The following is a 21,520-nucleotide window of genomic DNA, read 5'->3' as shown; positions in this document are numbered from 1 at the left end:
GGGGCCACAAGCTAAGACAATTATGAAGTTCCTGCTTGCTTTTGCTCCATCTCAAATTTTAAATGTGCAAAAGGCAGAAAGAGGACATGGCAAAATACGGCTAAAGCAAGAGCATCCGCTGCTGTGTGGGAGAAGAGGGGTCCAAATCAATGGCAGGCTAACTACTAACCCCCCTAAAAGCCAAACATAATAGCTAGACCCCATCTCCCATTAATCAGTAATATTATTTAGAAAAATTTACTGTGCAGTCCTTATATTTGAAGAAATTCACTAATTGATTACTTATTTTTAAAAAATATATTAAATCTATTAATTAGTCATTATATTAATTTTAACTATTAAATATTTTATTATTTAATTTTTATAATTTAAAAAAAATTATTATTTAATTTCCCAATTTTATGAAAAATTATTAATTATAGTATTTCTATTTGAGAATATTTTAAATTTTTTTAATATTTAATGATCAAAATTAATTGAATGACGGATTAATAAATTTTTATAATATTATAAATATTTTAATATATTTTTAAATTTTAAAAATTAAATAGTAAATTTTTAACTATTATAAGAATTAAATAATAATTTTTTTTATTATTTAAAGGTTGACATATTTGTGGGTTAAATGAGGTATGAATACATCAATCAGAACTCAGAAGCACCTCTGCCCACTTACCATGTGAATATAGCTTCAACTCCTGAGTGGTTATTCCTTTTTTAGTGAGGCAATACAATCACTAGGAGAGCAAATCAAGAGGCCACTCTACCCAGGCAATTGCAAGCAAATGAGAGATTCGATGTTCCTAGGAGTACAACGTCATATCATCTCTTCACCCATGTCAATAGGAAATCCACTCCTCTTTTGGGCTTTCCACTGTGAAGAAGACCAAAGATATCTCGACGCACTAACTTCAAATCAAGTCCTGAAGAGGGCCAAAGTCGTCCATCTTCATCCTGGGACAAGAAAACGGCTTGTGTCAGAGCTCAGTGGGTCTCTAACAGGAAGTCAAGGATGTTAATTTACCAGGGACACTTGTACATTCATAAACTAAAATAACCTGCATCCTTGAAAAATAATAGATCAAGCATAGTAGAAACAGTGCATATATTGGGTAACAGTTGGATTTTTACAGTTGAACATGAAATGTAATCCATCAGTTTCCAGTCAGTATTGATTACAGACTAGAACATTACTGCAAGAGCTGTCAAGAATAAGCATCGATTATCATGAACATGGAAATTTAACAATGGATCACAAATCAAATGCTTCAGGTTCTCAGTAGAGGGAGATGTTTTGCAAATGCAACTGGAAAATAATATCCAAGTTCCAGAAAATTTAAGACCTTTTCTCAACTCAATTGTTAGATGATGTGATTAAGTGGCCCAAGATAAGAATATGAAGAAGGAACAGATGTACTCCCACTGCCAGTCCAGGTGTTGGTTCTTCGATGCTTTAATATGTTGTAGAGTATGTGACTGTGCGGCTGCAGGCAAGTAACATTAGTTCTGAACATTTTCCTGATGCAGACAATTGCTTGCTTCTTTGACGATAACTGATGATCATTTGCCGAGCCAGTATTTGACCATTAGGGAACATCTCGCTGCCACTCTCTGTCTCTATGTGTGTCTAGTTTGCTTGGTCGCAAGATACCAAATCAAGCTTCATTGTTAATGCAAGAACAAGATACCTTAGAGAAGCTTTAGTTCAAAGTCAAAGAGAAAAAGCTCCATCCTTGGTTTGAACTTGTCCACAACTTCGTTTTTTCCCCTCGTGAGGAAGCGTGGTACATGTAGCACTCTGTTTTTGTTTCTCCATTACAAAAAGAACTGGAAATTTTGTTCACATCCTTCTCTTTTTTGTTGTATATTCATTCTAGTTAGATGGCCAACAGAAGTAGATTTAGAGCCATGTGCAGGTTCTGAAGAAGGAGAATGAATCTCCTTATTCCTCTTGTCAATCTTTTCTTTGGCATTCAGGGGACCTGCAGCCTACCATTTCCTTTTGGATTCTCCGCTCTTGCCACGCCATGGACAAAACTGATAGTACTGAAAACCAGAAACACTCAGGTGACCTGAACATGTATACCTTATAAACCCATACCCAACATAACCTCTAAAATCTTCCTCCAAACATACAAGAGAACAATTTCAATAAATAGGTTAATTTTTTTAATGTTAGAAGTTTATATGAACAAATATATTCTATGATATAAACCAGAAGATTAATATTCATTGTATAAACAGAAACACCTGTCAGCCACATTCACCTTTAAAAACCATTCCCATCACCAGATTCAACTAAAGTCAACAGTCAAATGAGTTCGAAAAACAATTAACCAGATGGCACATCTAATGGTAGGTTTAGTAGACGGTAATGGATTTAAATTTGTAATTTTAATAATAATAAAAAAATCTAATTACATTATAGATTACGCCATACTAAAGATATAAAATAAAGAGTATAAATATTTGGAAAATATACCACCAACAGTGCAGGAAAAGGAAGAGAAGAGAATAGGTCTCGCTAAACGACGGGCAAAGAGAATTACCTAACAGGCCGAGCTTTTAATTTCACGATTCTCTGCAGAGTAACGGTGTCAAGGAAACTCGGAAGGACTCAGGAGCAGCAGTTCAGCGCTGGGCAGCTGGGGTAATTAATTTATATAGTTTAAACGACGCGTCATTTACTTGAATCGTTTTGCTTCGACTTGCGGTAATGCTCGTTAATTCCTGAAATCTCCAATTGACGAGCCATTCGAGTGAAATGTTTTTTCTTTATTTAACGGACATTCGACTCCAGTGAAATGTTTGATGACATGTCGTTCTCAGTAAAAGCGACTCCTCTTCGGTGTATATATATATTTTTTACCTTTGAAAATCATTTGAGTAACACTGATGATGGCTGTTGTCATTGGAGTAAACTTTGGGTGCCACTAACTCGAAAAGATTTTAATTTTTCTTCGCAGCCAATACTGGACGCTTGTCCAGAATATTTTGTTGCAGGGTTTCGTAGAACGAATTAGAAGCCAACAATCTCTTTTTTTATACTAGTTTGGCATATGTAATTACCGTCCCAATTGCCATATTGCATTCGAGTCATGAAAGAACATAAAACGCTGTTACGAAGGAGGTAATCAATTGATTCTTACGAGTTTACAACCAAAAAAGTGCTCAACAAAATTACAAGCATTATACTGCTGGTTTGTTGCAAGCGTCTACCTATAGAACATATATAGAGGACCAACGCTAACATCTATCTGTTTGCAACTAGTTCAAAATTTTTGGATCGTTTTTCCTACATCTCAAAGGCAAAATATGCCAAATCATGTTCTCAGACAAGCCATTCTCCAAAGGCTTGTCTTATATTTCTTTCACCTCAAATTGAAACAAGGAGCATCAAAATGCAAAACGAGCTATTGAAGAAACTGCCTTTACAGGCCCAAAATGTTCACAAAACTGCTATATCTTGTGCAACCCAATGTGCAGATCAGAAGATATAGAAATCAGAAGTGGGTGAGAGTAATGCCATACTGCTTTAAAAACCCGTTTCTGATGAGCTCTTACAGATTGGGATGGCTTGTGAGAATTGTACCTGATATCAAATAGGTGGATCACAGGATCTACTGAACCAGATGTCAGGTACAAACCATCAGGAGACCAAGCCTGATTGATCAAAGCTGACTGAGAGTCACTGCTTTCTTGCTTAAACCCAAAAGAGTGAAGCTCTGTCTGCCTAAGTCTTATATCAAACAATCTCAGCTGCTTCTCAGGAGTCCTGCATATGTCACATCTCAGATCAGAACTTTCAAGCGGCATACACATAACAGAAAATTATAAAGAGAAAAAGCATTATCTTCAAAGGATAAAGATAAGTTTCTGCAACATTAAAATGCTCTTCCACCACCTATCATATGTGTATTGAATCTTGATTATATAGAAAAGAGGTTCAAAATTTACATAAATTACATGCATTGGATATTTAGCTTTTGCTACTAAATTTAAAACCCATGGCATATCAAGAAACCAGGTGGAAGAATTGTGTGTTTGTGAACATGAATACAACAATAAACCTAGCTAATTGAGTAGATTTCCGGAAGTAACAAAGCAGAGCATTAATCAGCAAATAAATAAAGATAACATGGATCCAAAAAAAAAAACTTACCCTGTCTGAACCATGAATAGATTGAAATCGCATGGATTAGGCAGAACACTCATGCATTTACTATCTAGTTGATGCTTGAAGTCTGCTCTCCCTACCTGAACGTCAAACCCTATAATTTTTTTGTCTGCACCAGCCGACAGAACTACATGCTTTTGTTGCAATCCAGCAATTCCCATGACAGCTGAAGAATGCATATTCCTATGCAATTGCTTTGGCTTCCATAAATTCTCAGTATCTTTCTCATTCCAAAGTATAACGGCGTGATCACTACCACCCGTAGCAAAACAGGCATTTTCCCAGGGCATGAACATTATGCTGTTAATTATACCCTTGACATGAGGCTTCTCCTCTAAGTACGTCACACGGGCCCTCTGCCAAAGTAAATAAGTAGAAAGAGTTCATTGCCAACTCCACAACAATACGGAAGTGCATCAATTTAAACAGGTTATTGTACATGAAATTAGAATATTATTCAGAAAGTAAATCATTTAACAAAGATCCATACCCCTTGTGTTTTATTCAAATTTAGAATTGATATCTGAGAATCCCCACCATCAGCACTGTAAGTACATAATAGGTTGTTCCCCAGTGGGTGCCAAGCCATATCTTCTGGCCACCGCCTATGCTTTGAAGACATACAATCAGTGGAACTGAGAAGAGAGGCACCTGATCTGCAAGGTAAGAGGAAAAAGAACAAGACTAAGAATCTTTACCTCACAGAACTAAAAAATTAGAGTTCAATGTATGCATCAAAGTGATACATTACTCATAAAAATGAAAAACAGCACACAGATAGCTAAATAGCAATTACAAAACCCTCCTCAGAAATAGGAAAACAAAAGGAAACAGAGCAAACAAAAGGTGGGTGTCTTTGTGCATGTTTGGGTGGTGGCAAGCAAGGAGTGCAGTCATTCATTTGTCCAGGTACATATCTCTTACTGAGAACATAAAGATATTCCAAAAAGTTCAATTTAATCACTAGCTCAAGTGTGACTCAGCTAAAAAGTAAGGTTTCAGACTTTCAGTGCTGAAAAGTGAAATTGACAAATTTTTACTTGGTTTAGTTGGACAGAAATAAATAAAGTGCTGTGCATTCCTCTCTAGAAATGATCACACATGATTGCAGCCAAACAAGCATCCACCAAATGATCATAAATTGCAACCAAACAAAACACAAACTACAATTGTAGACCTTAAATCTCACCATGAACTCTAAAGCATCAAATATGCCACAGAACAGAACTTTTCTCATTTGCATAATATTCAGTGTCCATCTAGTGCATGTTTCTCTATCAAATGTACAAGATCATACAGTAAGCTAAAATGCAGCATATGCATATTTTTTCACACAACTTTGCACATCTTTCTGTCCGCTAGTACCTCAGCTAATACAGGAAAATGTGCAAAGTCCATATTGCTTAGACTCAGATATGACAGGAGAGCATGTTCACGAGCTTGGCTTCCTAATTTCCAAAATTAAATAATTTTGCCCCCTACTTTTGGAGTGCCAAAGTGTCGTGTATATCTGACTATCCTTAACCAAGACGTGCATTTCAAAAAAAAATGATGTGTCAGTGACAATGCATAAATAGCAATCAAATTTCAGTCTTACCCCCGAGATTGAAGTTGCCATAAGTTGACCATTCCATCCAAAGCACTGTATATATATCCAAAACATTACATAATTCGGATAATACAGATTATACAAGAACAAGAAAGATAAATTAATACCGTAGGAGTTATTTTCATATTTACAAAATGAACATTATGGGCTGAAAAAAAAATTAAGCAACAAGAAAACGTGCAACATCTGAGCTAAACTTATCCTTAAACTTCAAGCACGTGTATCTTCTTCCTTGTAACTATAGAGCTCTTAGGAGAAACAATATTCCACATTCATGTTTCAGAATACGAGCAACTGCACTTGATGAATTCTAACAAACCCATCTTTGAATAATTCAAACATGAGAGAAATTTTACATCCTTATTAGTCCATTTATAATCCTAGACGCGCCTCTTTATTACTTAATATGTGGATTTAAATACTTCTCATCCAGTAGAATGCAGACAGCTCTTATGCAAGACGAGATTATCACTTTCACAGTTTCACCATTGACTTGCAGTCCACTTTCCATGGTCTTGCTGATTTGGTCATCACTCCAACCAGCACTCTTTCCTGTTGCTCTATAATCCTACAGAATCAGAACTAGAGAAAAATTTCTCTGCAAATTTTCCATTGAGAGCATTTTGTTTATGTGGAACAAAATGATTAGTTTCTCATTTTAAAACAATCCAAAGATGATTTGAGCTTCTATTGAAGTCAATGCAGTTCCATCTTTAAATATACTGCAAACAACATTTATTATCAAGCAACACAACCAAGAAGTATCCTTGAATAGTCATGTTACAGATGGTGAAAGGTCTTAAATATGGAAACATTTTTCATTTTCTCGTCTGTCATTTGTTTGATTGTCACTGAAAGAAGCAAGTTCAAAAGTATTCAATAATTTCAAACAGTATATCCTTCCATTTAATTTAAAGTTATCTTTCTCTTTTGCTGATTAACAGGTCGAATAGCAAATCACCTGGTCGCAAACAGTTGATCATTTACTGGACAAAGAACAAGACTTCTCAACTTTCTCTTATGCTGACTAGAGATGTGATTACTTGTATGGCAGCGGATTGTGCATGGAGAAGAGCTACTTCGTATCAATGGAATCAACTCCTTATGTTCTTTCTGTTCTGCAAATATACAGAAAATTCTGATGAACTTGGATGGAAAAAAAAACACTTTCAAACTTAGCAAGCAACCATGCATCAAGTGATGCCAAATGCAATTCCATATGCACAAGTCTCCCACCCCCCCACTTAAAATGCACATACACACATTAACTCAAAGTAAAAATGAATGATCGGTCCAACACAAATATTACCAAGCTTCCTTTTTGTTCCTCTATCCTGAATTTCATTAACTTCTGCATCAGGAGAACTTCTGTAAGATTTTTCTGCTTTTAATTTTGGAACTGTATTAGTGTGGATGGAGGGACTGGATTGAGCACCAGAACCAACAGACAATTTTGTACTGGACCCTGCCAATTTTATAGGTTGTGAAATTTTTGGATTTGCAGCAGGAATCAGGAGTTCAGTTCTCAATTGAGGCTGGTTCCTAGGAGCACCTTCAATGGTATGGATAGGACTGGTTGATCTACACTCCATCTTTGCACTTTTAGTTCCATTTCCCATAGAAGCTTTAGATGGAGCTGCATTGCTTTGTCCCCTAATGCGAGCCAATCGAGCTTCTGTTTCATGCAACCTTTTCTCTGCTTGCTGGAGCTGCAAACTTTTCCATAGGAATAATTAGCCAATAATTAAATTATGTATTTGGATTCAAGCACTTCAATCCATTGATTTGGATCAAATATCTTGTTTGGGAAGTTTAAAAAATATAAAGTTAGATCTCAATCAAATCCAAGATAACTATAAAGACTCAAAAAATAAGAATCAGAAATAGCAACATTGATTATGTTATTTGAAATTCAAACCGGCCCACCAAAAACATTTTTATTAGATACTCACCTCCATTTTGAAAATTTAAAATTCTTTTTGTTGCCAAAAGAAGATAACTTTAAATTTTAAATTTTAAATCCAATGTTTGAACAAATCCAAAAATCCATGAATCCAAACACAACCTTTGTTAATTTCATTATTCGTCAAAATCTTTCCAACATGAATTCTCTGGTAAACAGTATGACATAAGTGAAGGATGTCAATTATCTGTCCGTTATTAGGTTTTCAATATTCCTCATCTTACTTTGAGCCTCTTTTTGAGCAAGCAAGGTAACATCACTACATCAAAAAGTGCATCTCTTAAACTATCCTTAATTTGACAGAATGAAAGTCAATCTTTTTTTTTTTTTTGATAGATCAAAGAAACATCACTATAAAGTCTCTTTTTTTCATTTAATTTAAAGCTATCCTTAATTTGACACAATGAAAATTTGTTAAAAAAAAAAAGGCATACATTCTGGCAGTCATGAAACATCACTACATAGAAAAGTTCCTTTATTAAACAAGTACTATCTGTTCCCTTTTGAATGTGAAAAGAAACCCCTGCAGCTGATATTGAAATCCGACAAAGAACTACAAAAATAAAAATCTGCCCATGAAAGCTGAGACTTACTAATTAAGGATGCTTTTACTTCACTTCGAAAGCATCAATGTCATTAATGAAGAAATAAAAATAAAGCTAACAACTCACTCCGCGCATAAAATGTAGCAATGTATACTATAATAGCACCATTGGAAAACCCCCAAATGTAATTGCAGAATCCGGATAATGACCAACATAATGGATTAAAAAAGAAAACTATTTAAAAACTACCTGAGATTTATAATAGGAGATACGTGTCTTGAGATGTTCAACTTCACGAGTACGGTGATCGATCAACGCAACCAAAGCCTCCTCTTGCTCTTCTCTGCTGGTGGCTTCCTCTTCTCCTCCTCCACCGTTCTCTTCTTCGGACATCGAATTCGGTTTTCTTACTAGTTGTCGGTCGTCGTTGTTGCCGTCGTCTAGTTCTAGTTTTGGCTTTTTGAGAATCGGACGAGGCGCGCTCATAATCGCTGCCCCTCTCCCAGAGAAACGGCAATCGTTCGTATCTTTGTTTGATATTTCCTTTGTACAGAACAGTACCCTTGCTCTCGGCGAGCGCCAGAGAAATCACAGGGTTTGCTGGCTTCGACTATTATATATCGTGTGTTTAAGAGAAGTACTTAAAAAATTCTAAGCGTTTAAAAGTAATTTTTTAAAAATTTTGATTTATTTATTAAGTTATACATTAAAATTAAAATATTAAATAAAAATGCTAAAATATATTTATGTAACATTTAACCATTATATATTACAGAGCATGCGCTTTATTTAGAAAATTTACGATTTAACTCCTGAATTTTACTATTATTAACACTTGGCCAATATATTTTGCAAATTAAATTTAGCCCCCAATTTTCATTCCCTTTCACATTTATACTCTGCCATATGTTCTATGTTAGTGTCTTAGGGTAGGTATAATTGTTTATAATTTATCCCTTAATTTTATAATTATAAATAATTCAGTCTCTCTCTTTACTCTTAAAAAGAAATAAGGTGAGAAAAGAAAATGGGAGAGCAATAGATAAAAATATAATTAATTATACTGAGTGACAAAATTATACCCATGATGAACATAAAATTAAGGTATTAAATTATTTAATTTTTAAAATAGAGGAATTCAAATGTTAATGGTAAAAAAATTAAAAATTAAATAGTAATTTATCTTTCAATAATAAGAAAAAAAAAAACTAAATATGAATTTTATTGTTGTGCTTTTTTTTTTTGGCAAAGGTTGTGCTTGTTATTATAAAATTTTGATTCTGGTATTAATTAAATTTTTTTTTAGAATAAATATAATATATTTTATTATATAAATTTAAAAATGAATTATTTTCATTACTCAGAAGAAGAAATTATTTTGAAATTAACTTAGACAGATAGAGTTTAACATGAAATTATTACACCTCCTCAGTTTCTTCCTCTTGATGCTACTGTTGATTAAAGGGGTTTATTCCAGCTAAACAGAATTCGAATGCTGTCGGAATATTATTACTCTTGTTCACCGTGAGGAAGCTCCCGTAAATGAAATAGGTAGTATTATTTTGGATTGTCGGGACTTGTCAATTGCTGTCTCGTTGTTCGGCACGCGATTCTTCGCCCAGCAAATGAGGTTGCATATTCCTTAGCAAAGTCTCGGATGGACGGAGAAGATGAGCAAGTGTGGACTACAAACACCCAGAATTCTGTGAGTTTTAATGAAGCTTTATTTAAAAATAAAAAAATAAAAAAATAAAAAAAAAAAAGAGAGAGAAAATCATGAAGGGGCATGAAAAGTAACAAAGCGCACATCTCAAAGTTTAACGGCTCTAATGTCAATTTTTTTTAAATTTATATATTTTACAATTTTCATAGTGCCAACGGTAATTTCACAAGAATTTTTTTTATACAGCGGAAGCTAAGTAATAGATATACTAAATTATAATTAGTTAATTGCAAAAAAAAAAAAATTCAATAAGTTAAATAATGGTGAATGTACATGGGATAATATTCTATTGTAAACAATTTTCAACGTTAAAAGATTCAAATTTCAAAAATTTTAAAAAATAATGGCATGATAATATTCTATTGAAAACTATCCTCCTCGATAGTATTTACTTTTACTTGAATAAATAGAATATGTAAATTTAATATTAAAAAATTACTCTAAAATTCCTAAATTTTAAAGAAATTTATTAAGTGATCTTTATAATTTTTAGAGAGCATTAAAATATGTCTCTCCTTATTTAAAAATATAATGGTTAAAAAGACTAACAGATTTCATTTGTTCATAGAAAAAAGACGATTTTAACCTTATTCAAAATTATACTAATTCCTCTATAAAATCTCTAAACCTAATGCTTCTCCTCCCCAACAAACCACCAATCCATTTCTTGTAAGTGCACATCGAATCCAAGAGAAAATTCATTCCCATATTAAATTGACTGAAAGTGATCACCATCTATTGCTGATACTTCCATCTCCTCTCTAGCATGAAACAATACCAGTGTACTACTTACTGTGTTATTTAGTTGCTAAATTGTATCCGCCAGACTGGAGGCCACAGAAAAAGTCCTGCCCACTTAAAATGATAGAGAAAGAGACGGTGAGTTGAACGTTTATAACCTAACCACTTGTTCCACAGCATATGATACTCTCAGTGAACTTCACCGTCACAATGCTATATACGGAGGCGAAAATGACGTCAAATGTAAAATCAGAGCCCAATGCATGTATGGTCAAAGGTAAAGAGAAAAAGAAAGCAATAAATATAACATTGACAACAGGAGAGACGATGGGAGGAGGAATGGATAATTTCGTCATCTACGAGAGTGATGGGAGGAGGAATGAGTAATTTCATCATCTACGAGAGTGAAGGCGAACGGAAACGAAAGTGACAGCAATGGTGGTGGTGATTCCGATCGGGTCTGTTTCATCATAAAGAAAGAGATGAAATTTCAAGTGTCATGTAAAATTTAAAAATAAAAATTAAAAAAAGGAAGAGGCATTTTTAAAATTATAATAAACCCTCTATTCTTTAATTATATTTTCTAACCTTTAACTAATAAAAATTTTAATAGAAAGATTAAATCGATATATTAGTATATTTTTTAAATAATGAAGGACATTTTAATGATCTCTAAAAATTATAAAAATCACTTAATTAATTTCTCTAAAATCTAGGGGCCGTAGAGTAATTTTCCCTTTAATATTACATTAAAATTTAGACATTTAAAACGTAAAAACTAAAGGCGTTTGCAATACCATCCACATCCAATAGCCAAAGACCCGTTCGCGACTGTGGCAGTGCAAGCAAAACTAAATTTCAACACTCATAAAAACAAAACTTCTTTTATTCAAAAAAGAAAAAATTATTCATCAACCACAGCTCGCAAGCCCTATCGGCACCATGAAACAAACACCATTCAGTCTACAAGATCAAATTCATCAATGTTACTAATTCTGTTATGATAAATCCGTAGACAACCACAGGAGATGAGATTACAAGTATTAAATAGCATTGGTTACAGAAGAAAATAACACTTAAAAAAAATTTCTAAAACCGAGATACATCAATGTGTTGGGAGTCCCCTTGAGCAACCACACACTCGACCTTAAAACAAAAACTGAACCAACAATTAGCCGGAACACCCCCACTGGGAAAATTGAAATTACAGACAAAACTGAAAACGATAACACAGAAGATCCCTCCTAAGCCTGTGCACAAGTGGGGGGTGAAACTCCTGTACATCGTAATATTGTCTAGTCAAGACTAACCAAAATTTTTAAGCCTTTATTAAGCCATTCTCTATGCTCATATTTGGCCCTAGATAAGAAACTTTTTTTTTTTTAATGGGAACAGAAAATTTTGATGTTGCCCACTTGGCGCTGAATGTGCACTTTGGCATCCAGAACTTTGTAAAAGTGCTTCTCTATAAGACAAAAAAGAGAGTTGTCAGGCCACCCCTAGTTTACAGAATTGGGGTGGATATGGTTCTCTGTACTCTTTCGTACAGATTTTTAGAGTTAGTGCCTTGAAGGAAGCATACTGATCATTCGGAACTCGATGTTGAGTCTGTTCCATTGGAAGAATCTTCTCCATTTGCTGAAGTAGAAGGGTTCACCTGATGGTGGTTGTCTTCATTACCACTGGTTCGAGGTTTGCCCAATCTTGACCTAATATTGGTACCCATGGGGAAAGGCTCCTACATAAGAAAACAGATTTGTTTGGTGGATGGTACTAGAAACAAAAAAGTCAAACTGTATTCTCTTTCAAAAATCGCGCAATAAAGTAACAAATCACAAGCAGTCCAGAGCATCACCCATGACTTGTAATCCATCTAGTGAATAAAATAATTGGGTAATGCTAAACTCTTATAACCAGAGTTCTAATAGCTTATACAATGAATGTAGTTACAGTCCTTCGTATCTGATGTTGTTTATCCTCATAACAATAAGGGACTAACATCAAAAGAAGCCTCTAGTGAAGATTGACAAGTTTGTTTGGCAGGTAAGAATAAACTGCAACATTAAAAATGAGACATTGTTTCAGTTCATCTCCGTTAGTTACAATCAGATCTAACTTACGGTTAAGACTTAAGATGGGCCAACAAAATTTGAGAATTTAGTAACTTGTGTAGTAAAGCTTAGAGATGAGGACAATATCCACTTACGGAACTACTTTAACCAAATCTGTATAACATTAACCAGAATTTTGACCGCCAAAAGCACAATCTTCCAGAAAATCATCATTGGTTTCAGAAAATAAAATGTAACTGACAGTCATTAGAAATTATCAGGTGCAACATTGTCTAATGGCAAGCGAATCGCAAGCCTCAATAACATACCGGATCACCAGCATTCGGCCCATCAGTATGGAAGAGTATAGGGCGACAGCGTTTATCCTCATTCATCAAACTTGAGTTCTGGAAATGAGCAATAAGAGCAGCTTTTCCCTGAATTCGAGCATATGCAAGAGATGCCACCTTTTCACTGTTGAACTTCTCCCATTTTTTGCCATTGAATGCCTGCAAATGGATATGTTTGCCTTTGCTGTTAGCTTTTAAAATTCATGGGTTGAGAGCCATAGGAGTATTTCCTTTCACAGAAGAATGACAAACTACTGTTACGTCACTAAAGCAACATCAGACCTTGTGGAATGGAATAATTTGTTGAGGATCGATCATGTTAATGAATGCATAACCCACATTGCATTTGTTCTGTTAAATCACAACTAGAAATTTCAATTAGTGCTACAAGAGAACTGTGAAGATTGCATCATATGCATATCTGTATGTCTGTAGACAAGCTCAGAATGTGAGGCTCTCAGTAAAGAAACAGATTACTTGCCTTGAAATCAATTGGTAAGTAAATAAAGTCGTATGTTCCTCGACAGTGCTCATCAATGGCAGCCAATAGCATCTTTGAAGTATATCTGGGGGCAAAATAGAAAGATGAAACCACAAACTGTGAAGATAAAACAAAGTGCAAATCAAATGGACTAAGCACTTCCAAGCTCCTTTGGTAAAGGAAGCATAAAGACCATTGTGGCATACGACAATAAATTTTAACCACTACTTTTGTACATAATAAGTTGCACTATGCTAAACAGTTTTAAAGTGGAAAATTCACGGTAAAGTACCAAAACATAAACTGGATGGCAAGGACCAAAAACCATTCTATTCTCAATTAGTTCATTAACAAAAATTTTTTTTTTTAGTTTCTCATTCATCACTAGTACCCTGTAAAATTGGCACTAGATCCACAAAGTATCAGGGCATTTGAACATATTTGTTATTAAAATGACTAGTTCACAAGAAATCTAAAAATACTTCATTATACTTTTAGTAAGAATTCTTACGATGGACAAATTTGAAAATATGGAGTTTTTTTTTCCTTACTTGTTTGGAATGTTCTTTATCATCAATGTGGTTCGACTATCTTCGCCACACAATATGCGGTCAATATCAAGTTCATATTGTTTCTTATCTGAATGATTGGAATTGGATTCCATTCTACGATGTGAGAGATTTCTGACACGTTCATTAGAAGAATCAAAAGGGGATGGCATTGAGATCATCGGGTTCCTCCCAGGAAAAATGTGGCACATTGGCTGAGCAGTGCGTAGTCCAGCATTTTGAGTCACATCCATACAATTTCCACCAACATGAGAGAAAATGTTGTGGGATGCAATTTCCATAGGATGTGGTGGAGAGCTACCAGGAAAACCCACACTCCCAAGAGAACCCAAATGGAAACTAGAAGCTTCCGGAGACGCCCCAGAATAAGCTTGTCGCCTGTCCCACAAGGAAGGATTGACAGCTGGTGCAGATCCAATGTGATGATGTGCAGGTAACTGGTTGAGCATAACCGGAGCTGCTCGAGGAAGTCCAGCCATATGTGGAACGTGATGAGCATGAACACCATTGGTAAATGATGGTGAGTTTGGCCAAATCATATGGTTTGCATGATGTTGCTGACCTGAATTTGAATTGTTCCACATGTAAAGATGCCCTGGAAGAGAGCCAGTTCCATTTCCAGAAGATCCAAAAACTACAGAGAATTTTATGTAAGAAGAAAATTACCAAAATGATTAATAAATTTGAAAATGATGCCACCAACTGAAAACAAATACTAATGAATTATATCTCCAAACTTCAAAGGAAACAATATAATGCAATATAAGGTTAACTTCAAACATTGTATATCACAACTGAGTGAATAATGTCCAAGCGAAGTTTGAAAACTAAGTATTTACAAAAAAACAGGAGTTCTAAAGGAACTTAACGGGGCCATCACTAGATTCAGCTATTTAGTGCAAAAAAGCAGAGAAAATAGGCTTTAAGCTAAGATTCAAACATCTCAACCATGAAACAGAATTAAGTCAAGGGTGAGGCAAAGGGATAATAAATAATTCTACTGTCATAGTGGGTCGCATTAGTGAAAAAGTCAAGCACAATAATTCTAATCCTTGTATGTTTCTCATTTATCACATAACTGCATTTCAATTCAGATAGCATTATAACTTGAAAAAAAATATAAAGTTAACAATAAATGATAATGAGGTATCAAACTCAATGCAGAACAGGATTTGTGAAATACTCTATTTTGAAGTATGAACTACCCATTCTCATGAGAAACAATCACTACCTTCCAAAAGTAGCATATTTTTCATATCTACTAATATTTGAATTTTGGTAAATTATAATTTTTTGAAAAGGACCTATGGGGTTACGAAAAGCTACCTTGGATTAATAACATGCCAAAGCAATTAACTACTCTCAATCCTACAGGAAATTGGTATGATAAATAAAACACTTAAAAACACAATTTAGCTAACCACATAGCTAGGCTGCACATCCAGGTCATATAATCCAATTCCCCAAACTCTGAGAGACAAGCATTTTGAGGTTAGCTTCCATCTGAACCATACATAAGGATATAATAATACTACAAGGCAGCAAAAGCAATCATCCTGGAACACGGGTCAGACAAAAGTTTCAAATTTTTTTCAGAGCAAAAGTGCAACACAAATTGTTGATTGTTGATCACAAGAGTTTGTCCTGCCCATAATAACTATTTTCAACTGAAAGGTAACTAATTTGAATATGCACGTTTATTTCAATGATCTCAATCTTAGCAGTTCAGTAAGAAATTTTAAGTATACAGTTCTATATTTAAAAACGTTTCCTTCCTGCAAAAATCTATTCAGATGCTTCTGAAGTGTGATTAGATTTATCCTTCTTGTATTACATCTATATATATGAAGCATGTCAGCATTGTAAAGCCTATCAACATAGTTTTTTAACTGCCAGGAGCTATATGTAATATTAAGACTTTAAATTCCATTCTCCTATTGTTGTTCAGTTAGTTACCCAGATTCCTCTCCTTGTAGAGATGCAAGAAAAGTGGTACGAAATGGACCCAGCATGTTATAAGCATCAGGACTTACCCCCTCCATTATGTTCCATCAGGTGCCCATTTGACCGTACTCCTTGAATATGCCTGCTGTTGATTCCTTCTGTCACTTTTGAACCAACACTATGAGCCATGCTTCCTATAGTCGTTGAAGAGTTATATGGAACACCATTGGCTAAACTGTCGTGATACTCTGGCAAGGAATGAGGGTGGAAACTTGGAATGCATTGGTTACTGAACATTATTTCATCCATGGAGTGACTAGATTCATTAAGTCCAAACTGTTTGCCAATAGATGCCATCGTCAGTGGAGAAGGCAAGTTATTTGGAACACTAGAACTCAGATGAGATTCAATAAATGAACCCACAGGTGACTGGACAGCTGAAGGTAAAACTTGGGCTGATCCCTTGTTCATGGAACCAGATGCAATTACTCCAGAAGAAAGTGCTGCTGTAAAAGACATAGCATAAGGACAAGAAACTATATGTTCTAAAAGGGAAAACATGATCATATTTAACTGGAACAAATTTTTACAGAATGAACTACCAAGTCGTCCAGATGATAAGTCGTCAAAAGGGCTTGGACAAAGACTGGGTTCATCTTGCTCCTGCTCAGGCTTTGGCACCAAACTGTAAAAGAAAATTTCAATTAGAGACAAGTATAAAAGGCAAAACAAGGAGAGAGAGAGAGAGAGAGAGAGAGAGAGAGATGCGGGTGGATGCGGTAGAGAACCATTTTAATGTGCTAGCAGCTTATTAAAGTAGCCCAGAAACAAGGAGCCACTTTGTTCACAAATAAACAATTAGAGAATACAAAAGGCAGAAATAATAAAGTTAAAGAAAATCAATGTGAGAATTAGCCTCATTAGAAGCAATCTTAACTGGGTAATTCGAATAATAAGAAGAGTACAATGACAATACCGTCTTGTACTCCCGAGAAGGCTCCGTTCCAGCTTTATCTGCTTCCCAGCAATATCACTCCTATTTAATGCAGACAGAGCTGCTTCTGCAGCTCTAATATCATAATACTCTATGAATTTGTGATAGCGCTTGTGTGGGATCTCACGGATCTGCAAACCACAAAAAGGAACAGCATAAATTGGATATAAAACTTTCATCTATTGTAAATTTGATGCAAAATGCTACTCTGTTCACAATTTACTTCTTTAATTTCTCCATAAACTCCAAATATTTTGTGTAGCTCCTCAGTTGAAACAGAAGAATCAAGATTGAAAATCACTAGAGTGCCTTGGTTAATATCTTTCTCAGATGGATTGTCCTGATATATCCAGAATACCCAAAAAAAAAAAAAGAAGTGTCAATAGAAACATGCAAAAGCAAGACGCCAAATAACAAACAAAAGCAACCACAGAAATGACAAGGAGAACAAAAAAAAATTGATAATCATAAGATAAGAATCACTACAAAATCCATGCACCTTTGGAATTGAGTAATGTATGTCAAGTTTCCTTCGCCTCAATGGCTTATTCTGAAGAGATATCATTGCATTCCGAGCTGCCCTGATGTCATAATAAGAGATCATAACAAAACCACGATGTTTGCATGCTGTATAAAGTGTTCGAATATCCCCATATTGCTGACAGAACAAAATGCAATTATCAAATGTAAGAAAAACTGCATTGACTGGTCCACATGAAAGACAAACAAAGCACTGAATAGTATGCACCTCAAAAAGAGCCTGTAGCTCAGTGTCTTCAACATTGCTATTGATGTTTCTGACAAATAATGTTCTAGAAGGGTGTTCACCATAAGGATGTTCACCAACAATTGGACCTACTTGACCATTGTTAACTCCCCCAACAAAATCAGAATTTTTTTGACCGACAGTTACACTATCATCCCCTTCTAATTCCATGCCTCCACCAGTGATAAACAGGTCAAAGTCTTCCAAATCATCGCCACTATTGACATGAGTATTATGTCCCAACTCATCAGTCACTCCAGAGAACAGATCATCTTCAGCAGGAAGGAGGTTTCCTATAGTCTGAGCCTCAAGTTCTTCAAGAGATTCAAAAGGCTCATCTTCCACGTGGGGTGAAGTAACAGATTTGACAGGTTGATTTGATCGAACATTATTCTCTAATAAACTCACTGCAGATATGCATTGAATAGTTATCAAACACTCGCCAAACTGTAGAAATATAATTTGAGAGAAGATAGGAGGATATGTGAGGGGGTAAGATATATAACTGAAAACGCACATGAAAAATGTGTAAAACAAAATAGTATGAGAAAAGCATTTTGGACCCTGTTTATTGACATGTAGAAATTTGTCATGATAAGGGGAAATTTCACTTGTTTTATGTCTGGTGAGTGTGTGTATGTTTTTAGCATAATGCCCTCAGTAAAGCCATAACTAAAGCTATTCCATTACAATACATGATAAGGAAGGGGATCAAGGCACAAATTGCAAATGAACAGATTAGCATTATAAAAAAGATGGCTTACACTTTGCACTAAATGCATCAGAAAATGAGCTTGAGAACAGGCTGCTTTCCCACTGAGTTGCACTATTACCAGGCCTATTTCCAACCAAGCTATAAGATGCAGGCTGCACAGACGAACTCGACCATGGTTTTGTATGATGATCCATAGAATTCCATGAAGCTTTCAAAATATTATCACTTCCTTCACCAAATGATAGCTTTTCCTTTCGATCCATGGCTAGCATTGACTCTGGCAGTGTTCCAGCTGCTGAAACTTTTTCCAGAGGTGATGAAGCAACCAACTTGCTGCTAGGAATTTGTACCACTCCACCTGTGCCTACTGAAGAACGATGTTTATACAATTATCACAAGTGCAAAAACCATATAGGAGCATCCTTTCAAAAATTATATATAGTCTACAAAAATCAATTGTCCTTCAGAAAACACAGAAACAGGGCAGGAAAACAAACTCAAAGATTCATCCTAGTAAACTGTGAGCTTTAACTTGTCATAGAAAGGCCATTAACACTTGTGGAATAACTATGCCAGAATCTTTGATCATTTAATTTAAATGGTTAAATGATTTACACAATCATTGTGCATAATCATATGACAAAATGATAAAGTCCATCAATTTAGGAAATCCACAGTTTCTAGTGATTTGATTTTCACTTCTAAAGGTCCAAACTTAGCCAAAAAGCAAGACCCCGTGATCAAGAACCAACACTGTTGAGAAATGTATTTAAAATCAAGACCGATTGGCAGCTTGAATTAGTTCAGAAACGCAAACATAATAACTAAATTGTACTCACTTTGGTGATCAGGCATTGAATGCGGCTTCCAAAACCCAATTTGTCTCTGCCCAATAAAAGTTGCTAAGAAATTACTTAAACCACAAATAAAGATGAGACATACTTGTTTTAGGTGCAATTACAAACAGAATAATCAATCGAACAAGTAGAAGATTTATACAATCTACAAACAGGGATAAAAAAAATTTAGAAAAAAAAAAAGAGCCACAAAGAATTTAAAAACTACAAATTTGGATGACTACATACCTCATTAGGCAGCCGGATGTCCTCAAAGAAATGAGACGACGCAGTTCCACCCCTCTGATCCATGATTTCAAACGGCATGGTCTGGCTTTGGACAACCAAAAAAGATACAAAAACTCTAGGAGAAACCTGGTTATTGTCCAAATTGCTGGCTTGTCCGGGGTTTGTTGTCCTTCTGCAGAGGACTAACGGGTCAATATCTTCAAATTGGATAAATCATGGAGCAGAACAGAGACTTCGATACAGAAAACAGTAAAAGATAGTGGAACAGTGGAGTAAAAAAGGTGCTTTCAGCAATCCGATACAACATAGTCTTGTGAGAAATAATTATTTTTAATAAAAATAAGAAGTCATTTAATTGAAGAAAGCATCAACCCAGAATTTGTGACTCTTTATTGAAATAAAGGTAGGCACTTTCTAGTTAAATTTGCAAACTAAAATTAGCTGCCAAATAAAACAAGTTTCCTCAACTGCTTAAAGAGACCATAGATCAGGATAGTATTATGAAAAGGAGAATAACTAGCTTACCTACCAACGACCAAACACAAATGACTGTTTGGTTGCTGAGAAAAAATGGGAAGGGAAAAAAAATAAGATTACTAGCGTTCCAAATAACTTATTATTTGCGGACAACCAACGGGAAAAAAACATCACCAGACAGCTCACTTGAAGTAAATCTCCCATTTCCAGAAAATTAAGACATAAAAGAAAGGAAAAGTTTTTTTTTTTTTAAATCGAGTGAAAAAAAAATTAAAAAAAAAAGGAGGAAGCTCCAATTTAGCATTTTCAGACCATAATTCAGCAACCTCAGGTACCAGAGAACTAAATTCACCTAATTCCCAATCCGGTCGCCGATAATCTAAAGGAAAAAAAGATTATGCAGAGTTGACCTCAAAACTAAGCCGAAATTTCTCGACTTATCACAAAGTAATCGGTAGCCCAAAAATAAAAAAGGATATATATTCATATACTGGATTTTACAAGAATTTGATCTAGTAGTACAGAAGGAAAGCGCACCTGAGGAGAAAAAAAAATCTACATCAACAGCATCACCAATGGGCTCTCTCTCTCTCTCTTTCTCTTTAAAATTGAGCAAACTTTGCGTGATTCAGGAAGTCCAGAAAGAGAAGTTACGTAAAAAAGACAATCAAGTAGAAGATCGAGGAAAGGAAGAGGAAAATGAAGGGAAAATTAAGGCACAATGAAAGAAGAAGAAAATGGAGAAAGGGATCTTTGCATATGTGCCCCAAGAGAACCTCTTTCTCCCTGCATTGCAAGCTATATTGCTCACCACACGAGAGAGAATATTTTCCTTTTTGTTTTCTTCCATCCAATCATGATAATTATTTTAAGAGGAAAAAAAAAGGAAAACAAAGAAAGAGAAATTATGATTCACTTTTAAAAGCCAGCGACTGAGAGCTCGAAATCGGCACCTATGAAGATTTCAAAGGAGGTAGTGCGAATTTCCGGCGAGATTTCCCTCGCCGGCAACTCGCGGAGTGTTAGAGAGAGGTACTTTTCTTTCTAGTTGGTGAGAGAGAGAGAGAGAGAGAGAGAGAGAGAGAGAGAGAGAGAGAGAGAGGTGCAATGTTAATGTTAGTTGGCTTTGAAAACAAGACAAAACAGAAAAGAAATAGGCGGGGTTGGGGTTGGGTTGGGTTGGGCTGTGGATAAAACGGAAGTGAAAATCAGACCCGTTCCTCGAAACTCGAGGGCTTTTGATTCGGAGGATAAAAAGGAACATTCGGCTCCGTTTATTATCACGCCATATTGCCGTTATGTTACATAATTACGCTACGTGACGTGTACC

General features: G+C 35.3%; 2 protein-coding genes across 15 annotated transcripts; both read right to left on the bottom strand.

The window, feature by feature from the left end:
• Positions 1 to 3,117: 3,117 nt before the first annotated feature.
• Positions 3,118 to 8,917, bottom strand: LOC110617357. 3 transcript variants are annotated; one of them, XM_021760090.2, is made up of 7 exons: positions 8,544 to 8,917; positions 7,096 to 7,495; positions 6,748 to 6,904; positions 5,775 to 5,819; positions 4,668 to 4,833; positions 4,163 to 4,533; positions 3,118 to 3,775 (listed from the first exon to the last, which is right to left on the bottom strand). In XM_021760090.2, the coding sequence occupies exons 1-7, from the start codon at positions 8,778 to 8,780 to the stop codon at positions 3,460 to 3,462; spliced, it is 1,692 nt and encodes a 563-aa protein (XP_021615782.1). In that variant the 5' UTR covers positions 8,781 to 8,917; the 3' UTR covers positions 3,118 to 3,459. The 3 variants fall into 3 exon arrangements, with proteins under 3 accessions (XP_021615782.1, XP_021615784.1, XP_021615783.1); XM_021760092.2 differs by having other exon boundaries at positions 7,096 to 7,502; positions 8,544 to 8,684; XM_021760091.2 differs by lacking the exon at positions 5,775 to 5,819.
• A 2,805-nt stretch (positions 8,918 to 11,722) lies between these two features.
• Positions 11,723 to 21,315, bottom strand: LOC110618214 (protein MEI2-like 1). Of its 12 annotated transcripts, XM_043957354.1 has the most exons (16): positions 20,728 to 21,315; positions 19,714 to 19,885; positions 19,468 to 19,513; positions 18,678 to 18,995; positions 17,896 to 18,320; positions 17,647 to 17,805; positions 17,371 to 17,487; positions 17,091 to 17,278; positions 16,744 to 16,838; positions 16,243 to 16,659; positions 14,192 to 14,843; positions 13,641 to 13,725; positions 13,442 to 13,510; positions 13,139 to 13,318; positions 12,341 to 12,496; positions 11,723 to 12,223 (listed from the first exon to the last, which is right to left on the bottom strand). In XM_043957354.1, exons 2-15 carry the CDS (start codon positions 19,789 to 19,791, stop codon positions 12,344 to 12,346), a joined length of 2,982 nt encoding a protein of 993 aa, XP_043813289.1. In that variant the 5' UTR covers positions 19,792 to 19,885; positions 20,728 to 21,315; the 3' UTR covers positions 11,723 to 12,223; positions 12,341 to 12,343. The 12 variants fall into 12 exon arrangements, with proteins under 12 accessions (XP_043813289.1, XP_043813288.1, XP_043813290.1 ...); XM_043957353.1 differs by having other exon boundaries at positions 11,723 to 12,496; XM_043957355.1 differs by having other exon boundaries at positions 11,723 to 12,496; positions 16,243 to 16,656.
• Positions 21,316 to 21,520: the final 205 nt, after the last annotated feature.

This window comes from Manihot esculenta, chromosome 6, assembly GCF_001659605.2.
Source record: "Manihot esculenta cultivar AM560-2 chromosome 6, M.esculenta_v8, whole genome shotgun sequence".
NCBI classification, from domain to species: Eukaryota; Viridiplantae; Streptophyta; class Magnoliopsida; order Malpighiales; family Euphorbiaceae; genus Manihot; species Manihot esculenta.
Note: the sequence above shows the minus strand (reverse complement) of the source record. Positions and strands in the feature narration are given on the sequence as shown.